We start from the raw sequence: 17,436 nt of genomic DNA on the forward strand, positions 1-17,436 counted from the left end.
CCTTGTAAACTAACAGTATTTGGAATCTTTTCATCTGGTTATTGATTATAATTCTTATAGTCTTAGTCCATTTTCCTATTAGATGCTTATTTTTATTAAGAATTACTATTTTTGTTTATTAACCCCACATTTATTACTTGTGTTGAAATTATTTTTGACTTTTAAAAGTTAATGAACTTTAACATTAAAAAAAATTTATTTTAACATTTACCTGTTTTTGAGAGACCAAGAGAGACAGCACGAGCAGGGGAAGGGTAGAGAGAGAAGGAGACACAGAATCTGAAGCAGGCTCCAGGCTCTGAACATGCTGTTAGCACAGAGACAAACGTGAGGCTCAAACCCACGAACCGTGAGATCATGACATGAACCGAAGTCGGATGCTTAACCAACTAAGCCACCCAGGCGCCCCTTAACATTTTTTTTTAATAAAAGGTTATGAAAAGTAATTGTAATTTCCTTTCACTTGACGGACTCTAAGTTTCCTGTTTGCCTGAGACAGGTTTCTCCTATCCTAAGCAATATACTTGCATATTTTCTTCTAATATATTTTTAATGTATTACATCAATTTGCATTTTAAATCTATTTGATGTATATTTCACAAGGATCTGAATGGGAATATAAATTTATTTTCATTCAAATTAGTAACCAATTCTGTAACTTAATTTACTATGCATTTCAATCTTACCCAATTATCTGAAAATTCAACACTAAACAAATATTAAATCCCCTGCAATGGAGTAATGTAATTATTTTGGTCTAATTTTATATTCCATTCTATTCATCTGTTTTTGTGCTACCATATTTTAGTTACAGTAACTTAGTAGTATTTTCTACATAGCAAGGAAATTGACCATTATAGGACATTATTTTTAAAAATTATAAAAGAGAATATTTCCAATTATAAATTACCATTTATCAAAATAACTACTAGATCTTATAAGAATTCTCAGTAGCAATAGACTAAAGGTATAAAATAATTTGAGGACACTTGATTTCTTAATAATATTAAATAGTCCCATGTAGGAACATGAAATGACTTATTATTAAGGTCCTATTTTATAACTTTGTATAAAATTAGTTTTCTCCATATAGGCTGGATATCTTTCTCATATTTAAAAAAAATTTTTTTAATATTTATTTATTTTTGAGAGAAAGAGAGAGCTTAAGAAGGGGAGGAACAGAGAAAGAGGGAGACACAGAATCCGAGTGGTCTCCACACTCTGAGCTGTCAGCACAGAGCCCGACGCAGGGCTGGAACTCCAAACTTTGAGATCATGACCTGAGCTGAAGTCGGATGCTTAACCGACTGAGCCACCCAGGCGCCCCTGGGTATCTTTTGTATTAAATGTAAACTTTGGTATTTTATCGTTTTCTGATACTGTTAATTAAATTATATATATTAATATATTAACTGGTAATTTCATAAAGGAAAGCTAGATGGTCATTTTTTATACATTTATGTAGTATTTGGCACCTTATATTCATTTACTATTTAGCTTATGCAAAATTTACTACATATGTCATGATATAACTTTCAAATAATGTTGTCTCTTACTGAAATTTTCAATATTTATGACTTAAATTTGTTACCATCATATTACCTTACTTTTCTAAAAGTATTAAGTAGTGATAGAAAAATCCCTGTATTCTTCCTAATATTTTGAATGCTTTTAATATGCCATTATTAATATGATATTAACTATGCATTTGTAGAAAAGGTTTTACATATTTTCAATAGTTTTTAATTTTGAAAAATGGCAAACCTTTTTTTTTTCTTTTTAATGTTTGTTTATTTTTGAACTAGAGAGACTTGAGCAGGGAAGGGACAGAGAGAGAGAGAGAGAGAGAGAGAGAGAGAGAGAGAGAGAGAGTCAGAAGATCTGAAATGGGTTCTGCATGGACAGCAGAGAGCCCCATGTGGGGCTCAGGTAATGGCCTGAGCCAAAGTCAGAGCCTTAAGGGACTGAGACACCCAGGTGCCCAAACCTGTTTTTTTTTTTTTTTTTTTTTTAATCATTACACTAATATTTACCACTATGGCTTTCTTAAAACTTTACCTGATCAACAGATTTTAGTCCTTAAATATAATACTTAAATTTATTTGCTAATTATATTGTTTGAAACTGTAGCATTTATATTCCTATGTGTATTTTCTTTTTGGGGTCGTTCATGAGGTAATGATATTGACATTTGCAAGCTATGCAAAATGAATGGGAAAACATTCCATTTTAATCTATATTCTGAAATAACTTCTAATATATAAGAATTATTTGTGCTGTGAAAGACCATCTTACATGACACCATAACTACCAAACTAGTTTTCTCACTACATGCTATTTTTTCATCTTTGTTATATGCTTAGAGCAGTGGTTCTCAAAGCATGATCCTAGAAAAGCCATACTGGAATCACCTGGAAACTTGTTAGAACCATAAATTTGGGTGCCCCATCTCAGACCTAATGAAATAGAAAGGATATAAGGATCATCAAACTGGAGTTCAACATGCCCTTCAGGTGATTATAATATATACTTAAATTTGAGAACTGGCTTAGATTTACTACTCCCTCCTCTTAAGCAAATTTCAGCTACTTATTTTAGAATGTAAAATATTCCGTTTCTTCCATATGATAAAGTTTAATGACATAAACATGCAAACCACATACTTTTGTAATTAAATATTTTCCATAGCTGTAGTTATAGCCTTAAACTAATTATGCTGCATATTTAATTTCTGTTAATGTATATATACATATATATATACATATGTATATATTATATATTACATATATTATATAATATTATATATATTATATATATTATATACATATGTATATATATATATGTGTATATATTTATATTCTTGGAGAGGAACATCACCAAGAGGGCAGAATAGGAGTTTTCGGCTATAATCCCCCTCAAAGAGCCATAAAAGTGACCACTCACAGATCACAGTACCTTTGTGGGAGTCAGAGGGTCCAGCGAAGCTCTGGCACACCACTGGAGCAAAAGATCTGACAACAGATGCAAGCTGGAGGGCAAGAACACTCTCACTTCACCTGCGACGCCCCTTCCCAAGGTGGCGCAGCTCACTGACAAAGGCAATGACCCTCAGCTGGAGATTTCTCTCACAGAAGACCCTGAGTGTTGTTGAGTGCGCATCTTCCTAAACTTTGCTACTTTGTTGCACACTGCCGGACAGAACCCTTTTTTTTTTTTTTTTTTTTTTTTGCCTCACCCAGAATACTGAGGGCATCAGCACAGCTGAGTGGTAAGGAGAGGCTGGGAGCAGGCAGCAGACGCGAGGACTCACGGCCAAAAAGGTTTCGAACTCAACAGCGGATGATGGAACCTTCAAACCACGAACTGCATCAGGCCTGCCCACAGCACCTTGTTAAAACCCCACTGCCCCACGGCCACCCGCCCTGCCTAGACTACCCCCACATCCCCGACCGAGAACAGGCCCCAGAGCGCGCCCCGCCCCGGAGCGCACCCTTGTGAGTGGGAGGGCAAGCTTGGCCGCCTGCTTCTGAGCATGTGCAGACTGCCGGGTCTACTCTGCAGGATTGCAGGCAGGCCAGGAAACTTCAGCTTTCCCGAGCACTGCTCTGGAGAAAACACACAGGAGCCTCTCAACACCCACCCAGGCTTTGAGGATCGAGAGAAATCATCCATTCTTAAAAATTTACCCCTCCCCCCATGTCCCCGTCCCAAGATGTGGGGAAGAGGTGCATCTACAGAAAAGCTCTGGGACAGTTTCAGACTCCCTAACTGAGCTGACTGAAGCCAGTGAGTAGGGAGTTGGAGTTGAATGCTTCTTCAAGTGCAGTCTGTGGATTTGAAAGCAGCGCTGTTATCTGGTTCCAGTGATCTGGGAGTGGTCCTGCCTGCTCAAGACCCTTAGCAGTGATCTGGGAGTGGTCCTGCCTGCTCAGAAACCCACAGGGGTCATGCTCATCCTGTTCGTGCTCCCACCAGCAAGCTTGCCAACATCCCTCCGACTGCGGATACTGAAGCAGTCCGGTAATTCACCTCCAGCGCTGATCAGCCACTACTTTTTAGTAAACCTGCTCGTTTGTATTGCCACATTATGAGCTTTACACTTACCAAGAATCATTTTTGTTGTTTCCAACACTGTTTATACCAATTTTAGTTTTTATTATAATTACTAATTTAATTTCATACTATATAAAATAAAAATATGATTACAGACAAAATTTTTTGTTTTATATCGAAACGAAGATCTGATATAAATGCAATGCTGAAACTGCTATAGAATTATATCTTTTTTGCTATAGAATTACCTATAAGGAAAATCATTATAGAAGATTTAAGGATTGTAAAAATCTAGAAGGGTTTTATACTCAGATTGCATCCTAAGTGCCTTTTGAGTTTTTATTCCACTTAACAGAAACTGCAAATGGAAATCATTAGATGGTTTATTACGGAATGTGATTTACGCAAGACTGACTTTGTAGAACCTCAGATCCACATTCGAACAAATGGTATTAGATGGGCCTATAAGGGAAGATTGACCAATTCTATTGTATTTATAAGTTAGGTTAAAATATTCAAAATTCTGTGTATCATTTTTATGACACTTCATCTTTTGGTTAATATGTAGCTGTCACTCCTGGCAGAAGCACTCCTGTTGCACATATTGGACTGCTTAACTTCCTGATTATAAGCATTCAATCATTTCATGGCCCCTCTTGAAAGGCAAACACCACACCTGGCTTCCAAGATTCTTCAAGATATGGAAGTGGCAACATGGCAACAGCTTTTTTTTTTTTTTTTTTTTTTTTTTTTTGCCATATGTCTCCACCTTCTCTATGTTCCAGGCTCATGGACTGGAACACATCAAATGTTTTCTTACCTCAATTTCTTTACATAGAGTTACACCTGCTTGCCCTGCTCTGTCCATCTCTTTAGTGACCAGTTCATTTTTGTACTCCTCAGATCTTTGCTTAAATACATCTTCTTTTCTAGGCCTTCCCTGACCATCAGATCTAAAATTCCTTATTCTAGCTCATGATAACTTTAGTTTTCGTTCATTGAATTTATAACAATTTCCAAAAAAATGTGTACTTGTGGATTTGTTTTTTAATGATTCTACCATTAAACTCTAAGCTCTAATAATGACTTGATCTGTTTAACTCGTTCCTAGAACACTAAGGCCTGGCCAAAAATGAGGGGGACTTAGTTTTGTTTGTTTATTAAACAAATGGATGAAGAATCAACTATGAGGACAAAATTAATGGCATATGTGAATCTGGTGGTATGGAAAGTTTTCTTCCTGCGATTATTGAGATTATCTATAGTTATTTTCAAGTGTAAAGTAAGAGTGAAAGGTGACACATACCAGTTGTTTTTCATTAATTCCTATATCTGTGCCTCTAATGTGATTGTTCAGCTTTTCATGACAATTCTCTCGCCTTACTATAATGTACGCTTAGTGATCACATAGATTCCTTCTATCTTGTTCACTGCCATTCCTCAAACAGTATCTGGCACACAGTAGGTGCTATATAATTATGCTTTTATTGAAGGACCACCACTAGACAACAATATCTATTTTTAGAGTTAATTATGATTTCAGGATTATTTCCAGTTGTTCTGGCTAAAATTGAAAAGCATTACGCAGAAGGAATTAGCAGAAATGGGCTGGATATTTACCCATTTCCCTTTTCTTCCTGCACAGAAAGAATTCCTTCTGCAGCTTCCTTAAAATTAGGTGCAGCAAATGATTCAGATAGGGACAGTGGTTTTGAGTGAAACATTTTCCAAGCCTGGCCCATAAAAGCCCTCCTTTCAAAAGTCCTCTATTGTCTTGAGCCCGGGCCACTGAGTGACCAAGTGGACTAGAACCTCTCTCCAAATGTTAACCCGTGCTGTCTGCTAGGTGACGGAACTGATTCTTTTTTTTATTTTTAATGTTTATTTATCTTTGAGAGACAGAGAGAGACAGAGCATGAGTGTGGGAGAAGCAGAGAGAGAGACACAGAATCCAAAGCAGGCTCCAGACTCTGAGCTGTCGGCACAGAGCCCGATGCGGGGCTCAAACCCACAAACCGTGAGATCCTGACCTAAGCCAAAGTTGGACACCTAACCAACTGAGCCACCCAGGCACCCCAAGGGAAGAACTAATTCTTAGTTGTTGTCAGACCACTGTTATTCTGGGGTTGTTTGTGCCAGTACTCAACCCACTCTGACTAATACAAGGGGTATTCCACAGTGCATATGAAGATGATATTTATATATTTCTGACCATCACAGGTTTTTCTAAAAGTTTGAAGCAAGTTCTACATAAAGTATAAAACGCTTATGGCCAGCCAATGAAGGGCAATACGTGAAATCCTGAAAACTCTACTGATAATACAGTCAAACTTTGAGATCTCCTTGTAACTAGGAGGTATAAAGTTCTAAGAGATAGTTTCCAGTACAAATTGTATGCCATCTTCATGTGTCCCATGCTGGTGATATCAAAAAGCTGAAATCCACCCCCCCCATCCTTTCAATATTCCAACTGGTCTGCTTCTTATATATTCAGGAATAGCTTGAGATAGATCATTCATTTCATTTTATTGTTTTTTGGATCCACTGAGACAGGAGAATACAAATTGCTAAGTAGAAGGTGGCCTTGCTGAGGGACAGCCAAAGCTTGAACTCTGATTGCTCTGATTCCGATCCTGAGTGTTGAGCCTTTGGCTTGCTGGGGCAGAAGCAAATATTTCAGGGAGGGATTTTCTCCTTTCTTCCTACCCCACCTTCCCATGTTTTACTCACTGAAAGAGGCTCCAAGTCAAACGGACAAAGACCCTTCTAAAGTGACCTCACTCAAAATCCACCTTGTTTAGTTAGTTCTGTTCTACTTCAAAATCACAAATATATTTGATATATTCTTTTATTAGGTCCTAAACTTGGCATTTCAAATTTAGTACTTAAATACATCTAGCAATTACCTATGTAATGTGAGGTAGACTTCTAACAAAATTTTCTTTCCTTAGGAAGCTAATTTTTGAACATTAAGTGATTTGCAATCTGAACTATACAATCTGTCATTTCGCCAATGAGTCTTTGTGCCATGTCTATACTGAGTGTCATTATATGTCCCTCTACCTCTCTGATTCATCCATCTTTTCATTTCACAGCACCATTCTATTATCATTTCCAGGCCACTTGCAGTATGTCTAATTTGGTCAAACAGTTCTCCATCTTTTCTTTGTATTGAAATTGACTTACTTTGGGATATATAGTTTAAAATAGGTTTTTCGAATTTGTCATAAATCCAGCGCTAATCTTCATTAGTTACAGATAAATGTATAAATTAATTTGCATATTATATTAAGCTATCTCATCTAAGAATAGGAAATGTCTCTGTTCTTTTTTTTTTTTTAAGTTTTTTTTATTTTTTTTTGAGACAGAGTGAGACAGAGCATGAACGGGGGAGGGTCAGAGAGAGAGGGAGACACAGAATCGGAAGCAGGCTCCAGGCTCTGAGCCATCAGCCCAGAGCCCGACGCGGGACTCGAACTCACGGACTGCGAGACCGTGACCTGAGCCGAAGTCAAACGCTTAACCGACTGAGCCACCCAGGCGCCCCAAAATGTCTCTGTTCTGATCCCTCATGTCTTTGTAGAGAGTTTTAACATTTTCTATACATAGGTCTTGTATATACTTTATTAATTATTAGATGTTTTCTGTTTTTTACTGCTGTTTTTGTAAATTCATTGATTATCACTGATATAATGGAGTATTAGTGAATATATATATTAGAGAGAGAGAAAAAACAAACATGAGTGGGGGAGAGGGGCAGGAGGAGAGAAAGAGAGAGAGAGTGAGAGACAGTGAGAGAGAGAGAGAGGAGAGAGAGAGAGAGAGAGAGAGAGAGAGAGAGAGAGAGAATATCTTAAACAGGCTCCACTCAGCAGGGGGCCTGGCACAGGCCTACAACCTACAACCCTGGGATCATGACCTGAGCCAAAATCAACAGTTGGATGCTCAACCGACTAAGCCACGCAGACAGCTTATACTTTGAATATTTAAGTTGGTTTTCAGTTTGGCAACTTTGCTACTCTCCCATATTTAGTTCTAATATATTTTCAATTGGGATATTACATTTTGTGTTTATGGGTTTTTTTTATTTGTTTGTTTTTCTGGTCTTTTTCATTCTACATTGTTTATTTGTAATTCTCTCCACTGTAATTTTATAAAATCAATTTTGCAATAGAACTGATTAATTCTTTTCAATTATCCAGTATTTTGTTGTGCCAGCATCCTATATATATATATTTTTCCTGTTGTTGTTAATCTTTGCTATATTTCCCATCTTATTTTTATTAGTTTCCTTTCTCATTTCTTTGGGTTTTAGCTATTTCTCCTTTCCCAGCACCTTGAGTTTTGTATTTAATATGTCTGTTTCTGGATACCAGGGTTTCTCAACCTCAGCACTACTGACATTTTGAGCTATGTAATTCTTTCTTGTGTGTCTGGGGGCTTGTTTTGTGCACTGGGAGTGCTTAGCAGCATTCCTAGCCTCTACCCACTAGCTGCCAATAGCCATCCCCTCTCATTCATGACAATCAAATGTGTGTGCAAACATTGCCAAGTGTCTCCTGTGGTGGGAAAAAATTATATGCTTTTGAGGGCCACTGGAAACTGACCAAAAGCATATAAAAACTAAGAAGTGTTTATCCAAGAAAAACTACTTAAGCTCAGATAAGAGCAGTGGCAATCGGTCATGATTCAGCTTTGGAATACTCCCTTATCCTCCAGCTCCATCAGTGTTCTACTTCTAAAGTGTGAGCAAGCCATGAAAGCAAGCAACTTTACTGGCAGGGGAACTGATTGGATTTGGAGTGGAAGATAGAAAAACTCCATGACCCAAAGAGTTATCTAAAACAAGAGTAATCTCAGTAGCAAGTGGGTAAGGAAGGCCAGTGTCCCAGCTGGCTTGAGTTTGCAAAACTGATTAAGGCAAACAACTAAGGAGCCAGCTAACAGGAAATTCAACAGGAGACCTGAGGAATGAGATAGCCATAATGGGCCTTGATTGGCTGTCTGAAAGGCTGTATGCACGTGCAAGGCTGCAAACATGTTCAGGAAAGACCAAAAAGAGCCCTAGTTGACTATACATCCTTGACTAGTGAGAATTTTTATGCATGGGCAAAAGAGACAGAAGTAGGGATGGCAGATATTAAAAGCTGAAGTAGGATTAAAAATTGCCTGAAGTGTATGTGTGTTCCTCAGCGAACACACAGATCCAATGGCAAAGGGGTGAAGATTTATTGCCACAAACTTACTGAGCACAAACTCTGATCAATCATGCTGACACAGAGGTGATCTCCAGGAAGCCAGGATTAAAATAAACACAAGAATTAAAAAGAGAAAACAAAACAAAACTGAGTCATCAGCAGCCATACACCATACACCACAGGAGAGAAATGCTCCGCATGGTAAGTGTGGGCAAGTCACTAAACAAACACAGGAACAACTATAACCACTGTGAGCAGATCCAAATCCAAACTTACTACAATAAATTGTATATAATATCCAGTTACCAGCAAAAAATTAGAAGACATGCAGAGGAAGAGCAAAATGTGGCACATGTTTTGGGAAAAATAGTCTTGGATGTGGTCAAGATGTTATTAAATTCTCTGATGAGCACCAGATGTTGAACTTAGCAGAAAATGACTTCACAACAGCTATTTTAAACATGTCAAAGGAACTAAAGTAAACTATATTTAAAGAATAAAGGAAAGCATAACAACAATGACTCTTCAAATAAAAAATACCAATTAGAAATGGAGAAATTATAAAAGGAGAAACAAATGGAAATTCTGGAGTTAAAAACTACATTAACCAAAACAAACAAAAAATACACTTAAGGAACTCAAGAGAATGGCATTATTCATAACATCCAAAGAATCAAAACAATCTAAATGCCTCTCAACTGGTGAATGACTAAACAATATGTGGCATGCCCACACAATGGGATACTACTCAGCAATAAAATGGAATACAGTATTCATGCAGTTCATATGGGTGAACTTCAAAGATATTATGTGAAGTGAAACAAGCCAGATGCAAAGGACTACATATTGTACGATTTCTTTTATATGAAATATCTATATACAGAAAAATTAGTTGTTTAGAGTTAGGAGAAGAAGCCAGAATTGACTACAAATGGGCATGAAGCTTCTTGTTTAGGTAATGAAAATCTTGTAAAATTGGATGAATTTAGTAAAATCATAGTTCACTTAAAATGTGTGAATTAGGTTGTGTGTAAGTTACATGTCCATAAAACTGTTAAAAACATTATTATGCATACTTCATATCAAATATAAGTAGGACTTTTTGGATCAAATGCATTACACTTTTGTTGCAAATAATAATAGTGTAATAGTATTATTAATGATTGTATATTTACCTTTCATTATGTACCATTGTTTGAGGCTCTTTAAATGTATAACGACATTATTTGTAACAATGAGAGTACAGATAAATAAATAGACACTCAGAAAAAATATCGCTAAAGGAACCTTGCTCAGGTAGCTTAACTTCCTAAATTCACGGATTCAATCAATGAATTCTATAATCTACGAGAGCAGTGTGTGTGGGTGCTTGTGTGTGTGTGTGTGTGTGTGTGTGTGTGTGTGTATGCAGGCACATGAGACAGTATGTAGCATGACATGAGATTAATATTAAACAGTGTATGTTAAATGAAATGTAATGTACATAATATATCTTAAGAATTAATAATTACCAAGTAACATATATGTATGTATAAAATCACTATTAAAAATATTAATTCCTTAGGGATTAGAATTACAATGATATTTTACTTTCCATCTAAGATTTTTCAAGAAATTAAGTAAAAAGTTAGCCTTTTGACATTTTAACCACTTGAGAATGATAGTAGCATTTTTCTTAGACTTCAGACCTAAGCGTAAAAACCTAATAGGTTATAATATTTTGATACATATCTCAAAGTAAGATAAAATTTGATGCATCATCTTCACATTTTAACTGTGGAGCTTCAGTCTATATTCAAAAACATAACTATCTTACAAACCATTCTACCCTTTATTTTAGTAACCCAAATAGTCAAATCAACTGGGGAAAACAAAAAGTTTCTTTCCTTTGTTTAACACATGAAAAATTTATCTATTGCTGATTCTTTGACTTTGAATAAATTCATAAGTTTTATTATAGCCCATTAAAAGAGGTGTTTTGCTGACACAGAGATAAAATAAATTATTTATAATCAGTAAATCTTCACAGTGTAAGAGTTTATACACAGTGATTATTCCAGACTGGTAAAAAAAGAACATTTAACGCAAAATCTTACCACGCCAATGGAAAAGTAATTATTGATGATACTGTAAGGCACTGGGTCTCCCTTCTCATCTTTGTCATTAGGTATGACTTCAAACTTCCACCTGTCCAACATGATTTCTGTGCTGTTTTCAATGTCTTTTAGGATTTTCATCAGATTCTCACCTTCATAACCTAATGAAACAAAAACTATCTTGAGAAAAAAAAAATAACCAAATAACAAAAGCTGTATTTATGTGTGTCTGAGTGTGTGCATGTGGATACATCACTCTAAAGCTAAACAATGCATTTTAAAGCAAAGTCTAATACAAGATGAAGAATTAACTGTAATCGTTCAGCTCATAAAAATATTTTACCTTTAGCTTTAATTTGCAACTCACATTCCTCTCCTAGGGTGCCAATTCTCAGTATAGTCCAAGAACAAATGAATATCTCCACTGCTTATCCCCTCAAACCTATATCATTGAATTCAGAATGAAATTAATGCCTGCTTTAACTCTCTTTCAGACAGGCAACAGCCTTGACCCAGTTGCTGAAGTAAAAATCCTGGATGCAATTTTAGACTTGACCCTTTACAATCCTCCTTTATCTTCACACTTTGCTCTCTACTGATATGGAACAACTTTCAGTTTAAGTAGAAGAAGGTCCTTCTCTTTCTCATTTTGTGCACTATATTGCCTTATTCTATATACCCAGAGTACCCTTTTCTTTTGGTTGCCTTGCTTCTGCTCCCTTTGCAGGTTTTATATTTGATAGCGCTTCTTTCCAGAGGCCACCCTCCCAAAATAAATGGCTTCTATACAGTGCCACAGCACACAGCTCTCCAAACTAATGGCACCTTAGAACCACTACATTGCATTATAGTTATTTGCATTGTTCTCACCGCAAGTGTCCTTTACCAGGGCTTCCCAGGAGCAGATGCTCAACAAGTCTTTTTTTAATGAGTCTACTGCAGATAGTCAACATGGCGTGAAACTACAATTATTGCTTACTATGATATTTTCTCTTAAATGTATTTGTATCTATATAACCTTATAGTTCAGACATCCTAATCCCGGTTGTGTAATTTAATATTTGCTGTTAACCTCACTAAACAGCGTCCTCCTCCTAAGTAAAAACTTAGATTTATTGTGAGAATTAAATGAGAAAATGCATACAAGGTCTTAGTATATGAGGCATAAGAATAGGAATTTCTCAACTGTATAATACTACTAATGATAATAGAATTAGAAATATTGTATTAAGTTAAATAATATCTCCCTCTCTAACTCTGCACACACATACACACACACGTTCTTGAGAGTATATTTTGAATTGAAACAAGATTTTCATAGATTTTCTGTGTCCAACTTTGGTCTATATTTTAATAATGTATTCATTGAACAAGTAACTGCCTGAGGCTATGAGGCCTGATCAGAGGTGTTCGCACATATAACACTGGAATTAATTGGATTAAAAGAAAGAAGAATAGGCACTGTAATATGCCAATATTCTTTAAAAATAAATAAGTGTAATTATGGTGTATTTGTTGAATTAACTATTAGAAGGTAAGACAGACAGAAACTAGGAATGCCTATTTCAGCGCCTACCATTACATTTTTCTTACACAGGTAAAATAATTATGTACTAATTAATACATACAGCAAAGAGTACAACAAACAATGATTAGACACATAGAAACATTAGAAGTATCACATATTATTTTCGTAGATGTTACATCATATTTTTGCAGTAAAATTCAAAAACTTTGAATATATATAATAATTTGCATGCAATTGTACTCAGACATTTGGCAGGCTCCCACAATGTGCAGATTATAATAAGAGCCAACTATCTCTCGTTAGTCTTCTTCACGATGGGGACTTTAAGGAATATTCCCAAGCAGCTGCAAAAACTCCTTTTGTTTCGGGGAACTTCCCTATCTTCTCTGGCCCAACATGGACTGCCCATTTCCGCTTGTTGGTGGAAAAAAAAAAAAAATCCACATCTGCCCATCTAGTCAAGCTGACTGGTTTTAGGACCAGGAGACCTCTTTTTGTCTGCCCTCTGGGCTTTTATCTGCCTCTGGACTTCTTACCAAAGCTCATCCCTTCAGCCTTGCCCTCCCTCTGCCTGTTTCTGCACCACCTTGGGTGCCGCCTAGAAACTGGTTCCTATACCATCCTCAGGGCCTCAGGCACCACCGGCTCCTCCTCCCACCCTCTGGTCAAGGGGCAGCAAGTAGCCACTCACTTCAGATTTCCCCACAGGTGCCCCAGGGAAAAAGTAACAATGGGGAACAAATTAATTGACTTTTAAGTAGGCACAGATGGAACATATTTGGTATTTAAACAAATTTAAGTTTGTTGGTTTCATTAAGATATGCACATCTTTAGGGTCATCAGCATTAAATATATAAAAATTTGTCTACTTAGGTTTACTAAAGGTCAAATAAGCTCATGATATCTCTGTTGCAATTTGTTTGTTTCAAAATGTTCTTGGGTGATTGTTAAGATGGCTTTCAGGGTCTTTGATACCCTGAACCTTTGAAGTTTGGCTTGGATGATAAACTGGGTTAAATTCACTGGACATTTAGGACTTTTCTAAATCAGGTGGAATGCTAAAGCAGTGCTAACTAAACATAGGTTTATGCTTTTGACTTTTTTTTTTTATTGTTTATTTATTTTTGAGAGAGAGAGACAGAGCATGAGCAGGGAGCATCCGAGAGAGAGGGAGACACAGATTCTGGTGCAGGCTCCCAGCTCTGAGCTGTCAGTACAGACGTGGGGCTCAAAGCCACAAACCGCCAGATCATTGACCTGAGCCAAAGTCAGACATCCAATCAACTGAGCCACCCAGGTGCCCCTATGCTTTTGACTTATAGCAGAAAAACTAAGGATATTTGGGTCTGTTGGAAAACATGCTTTTCCTAATTGTGTGCCTAATTGATTCATAAGTTTCCCATCTAAGGAATTCTGATGTAACAATTCACAATTGGTTACTGCTTAGCTTTCACTGGAGACTAAGGTTTCTAACCATTAAAATTCTGCTTAATGTAGTTAACACTGGTACAAATAAGGAAATAAGGAAGCAAGGAAATAAGTAAAAGCAAATATGTTTGTAGAAAAGTAGATGTTTAAGTTATAAGGAAAGGAAATACATTTTTGTTGACAGTAAAAAAGAAAAAAAAAAAAAGGAATTTTGTCCTAAACAAGACTGGTAGTTTGAAGAGAAATGGCTTGGGACAAAATCTGAATGCAAAGGAAAATTGTAGAAGGTTCGTGCAGGGAAATCTTTGGAAAGGAATTTTATGTGTGGTCAGGGAGACTAAGATTAAAATGAACAGATTTTAAAAGTACCCTGGTATAAGATTAAAATTCCCCCTCCTTTGAGCCAAAGACTGGGAAAATGGTGGCAATACCCTCGTTGCTGGCCTCCAAATACTCTACATTTGTGTTTCTGCAAGGCAGATGAATATGGCCTGTGCCATATGAGGGATGGATGGATGGCTATGATATATAGAGGGTTTTTATTGAGATACATGGGAGCCATTTTGCTACACTTAACCCAGTGTCTGCCAATGTGCAACAACCTCGATATTGTAAAATGGATACCCACATGGCTGGAATGTATTTATGTGGGCAATGCTGGAAAAAGCAGGAAAATAGACCTCAATTTTGACGCTTTTAGCCCCCCTCAATGGCCAATTTTATCCTTACAAAAAAGGTTTTTCACCAGCCTTTTGACATGTATTTGTAAAGAGGAACAGTTTTTATTATGATCAATACATAAATTACTGTACAGCCAAAAATAAAATTAGCACATCCTCTACATCCAGGGAAGTCTTGCTTAGTCACAGCTGATACCCCCAAAGTCCCACAGGTGGGAAATGGAGGGGTGTGAGGAATCAGGAAGACAAGGTCGTTCTTGGAGGTAGGGTCAAGTGCGGGTAAAAGCGACTACTGCCAGCACCTCACAAGACTGACAGGGCTTTTGGCTGCCAGTTGCATAGCCAGGCTAAGTACAGTGGTTAGGAGATAAGGTTTCTTCTGGCCAGAAATAGGAAATTGAGATAAGGGATGCCTATTCCTCCTTTTTCCTGTAGAAATTGGAATTCTATAGGCAATTGGCAATTCCCCAACCAAGGCCAATCCTCCTTTTGGATGCATTATCACAAATTGGGATAATTTTGATCCACATACCCTGAAAGAAAAGCGACTCGTTTTCTTTTGCACCAAGTCTTGGCCCCAGTACAAATTAGAGGAGGAAAACAGGTCACCAGAGGAAAATACCAATTACAATACTATCCTCCAATTGGACTGTTTTACAAATGTGAGGAAGAATTGAGGAGAAGTCCCCTATGTTCAGTGTTTTGGGGGCCTTAAGAGAGAATCGAGTTATGCATAAGGTCCATTCTGGCCTGTTGGCAATGCTTTCCAAGAGTTCATAAGAACCTTTGCCTGTACCCAAAGCAGACCTAGAAAAGGAGAAAGGGAAGTCTTCCATCTCAGCCTCTTCCTCCTCAGGTCCTCGATCTGTACAGTCAGACTTAAAAACATACACTTCTGCTCCCTTCTGCCCATGTTATCCAGGCCCTCCCCATAATGCAACAGACATATTTCCCCTACAAGAAGCTCAAGTGCTGGAAGGGAGGACACAAGGAGGCACCACTGTGATAAGATTACAAGTACTTTTTTCATTACAAGATTTAAGACAGATAAAAGGAGACCTAGGTAAATTTTCTGATGATCCAGATAGACATATAGGGGCTTTTTAGAATATTCTGGAAAGATACAATGCTTTTGCTGATTCAGACTCTTAATGAGACAGAGAAACATAGGGTTCTGGCAGCAGCTGAGAGATATGGGGACTCATAAAGCAACTCATGGGACTAGAGGTCCTATAGGGAACCAGAAAGGACCCAGGCAGTCCTGCTCCAAGATCCTAATTGGGACTATGACCATCTCATTGAGGAATGGATGGCCTTTGTTTTTGGAAAAATTAATGAGGTCCCAAGTTAAACCTTTAAATTATGCTAAATTAGCCACTATTACGCAAAAACAAGATGAAAACCTGGTGGCCTTCCTGGAAAGGTTGAGGTTAAATATATGGGTATCTCCCTGACACCCCCCAAAGCTGCGAGGATCCTAAAGGACAAATTTGTCACTCAACCAGACCCAGATATTTGGAGAAAGCTGCAAAAAGTTGGCTGTTGGCCTGGAAGGGACCCTGGAGGAGTTCTTTGGAGCTGTCAAATGGGTACATTACAACTGAGATCATGAGGAGAGTAAGGAACAGAAAAGGAGGCTTAAGAAAAAATCTGAGGCCTTGGTTGTGGCTTTCCACACTATGTCAGACTGGATTTCCCTAGGTCCGGAACCAAGTGCCATTTACTTGTCCATTCGGGGCACTGGGAGTCTGAATGCCTTCAGGGACCTCTGTCTATGAGGGCTTGAATAACCAATGTCCCTGAAAGAGAGTGATATAGTCCGAGGCTCTTTAAAATGGCTCCAAAAAACCAACTAGCTATCGTAAACCCAAAGCCTCTGGTAACTCTGGATATACAAGGTAAACCAGTTGATTTCCTTCCTGACACTGGAACCATCTTTTCTGTCCTCCTTTCCACTCCCGGCCAACTATCTGAACACTGCATAATGATGAGAGGCATCTCTGAAAAATTTTTCTCTCAGCTACCAGGGTGCATATGGGAGACTTGATTTTTTCATATTCTATTTTTTTTAATGTTTATTTATTTTGAAGGAGAAAGAGTGTGTGAGCAGGGGAGAGGCAGAGAGACAGGGAGACAGAATCTGAAGTGGGCTCCAGGCTCTGAGCTGTCAGCACAGAGCCTGATGCAGGGCTCGAACTCACAAATTGTGAGATCATGACCTGAGTTGAAGTTGGACACCCAACTAACTGAGCCACCCAGGCATCCTAAATTTTTTCATATTCTTTTTTGATAATGCCAGAGAGCTCCACTCCCTTGCTAGAAAGAGATATTATGACCAAATTAGGGACTATAGTGCTACTAGCTCCAGGATAGATACACAATTGCCTAAACTAACAGCAATCTGAATATCAAAGAACAATCTTTCCTTGAGGTAAATTTAAATACCCCTCATG

The 17,436-nt window shown here is 37.5% G+C and overlaps 1 protein-coding gene across 1 annotated transcript in view; it reads right to left on the minus strand.

The window, feature by feature from the left end:
* DGKB (diacylglycerol kinase beta) overlaps positions 1 to 17,436 on the minus strand; it is a 718,768-nt gene that overhangs the window by 403,847 nt on the left and 297,485 nt on the right. Inside the window, exon 20 of the mRNA XM_049641565.1 lies at positions 11,348 to 11,508. Coding sequence (XP_049497522.1) covers positions 11,348 to 11,508 — 161 coding nt within the window. The remainder of the gene's footprint in view (positions 1 to 11,347; positions 11,509 to 17,436) is intronic.

This window comes from Panthera uncia, chromosome A2, assembly GCF_023721935.1.
Source record: "Panthera uncia isolate 11264 chromosome A2, Puncia_PCG_1.0, whole genome shotgun sequence".
In the NCBI taxonomy this organism is placed as follows: domain Eukaryota; kingdom Metazoa; phylum Chordata; class Mammalia; order Carnivora; family Felidae; genus Panthera; species Panthera uncia.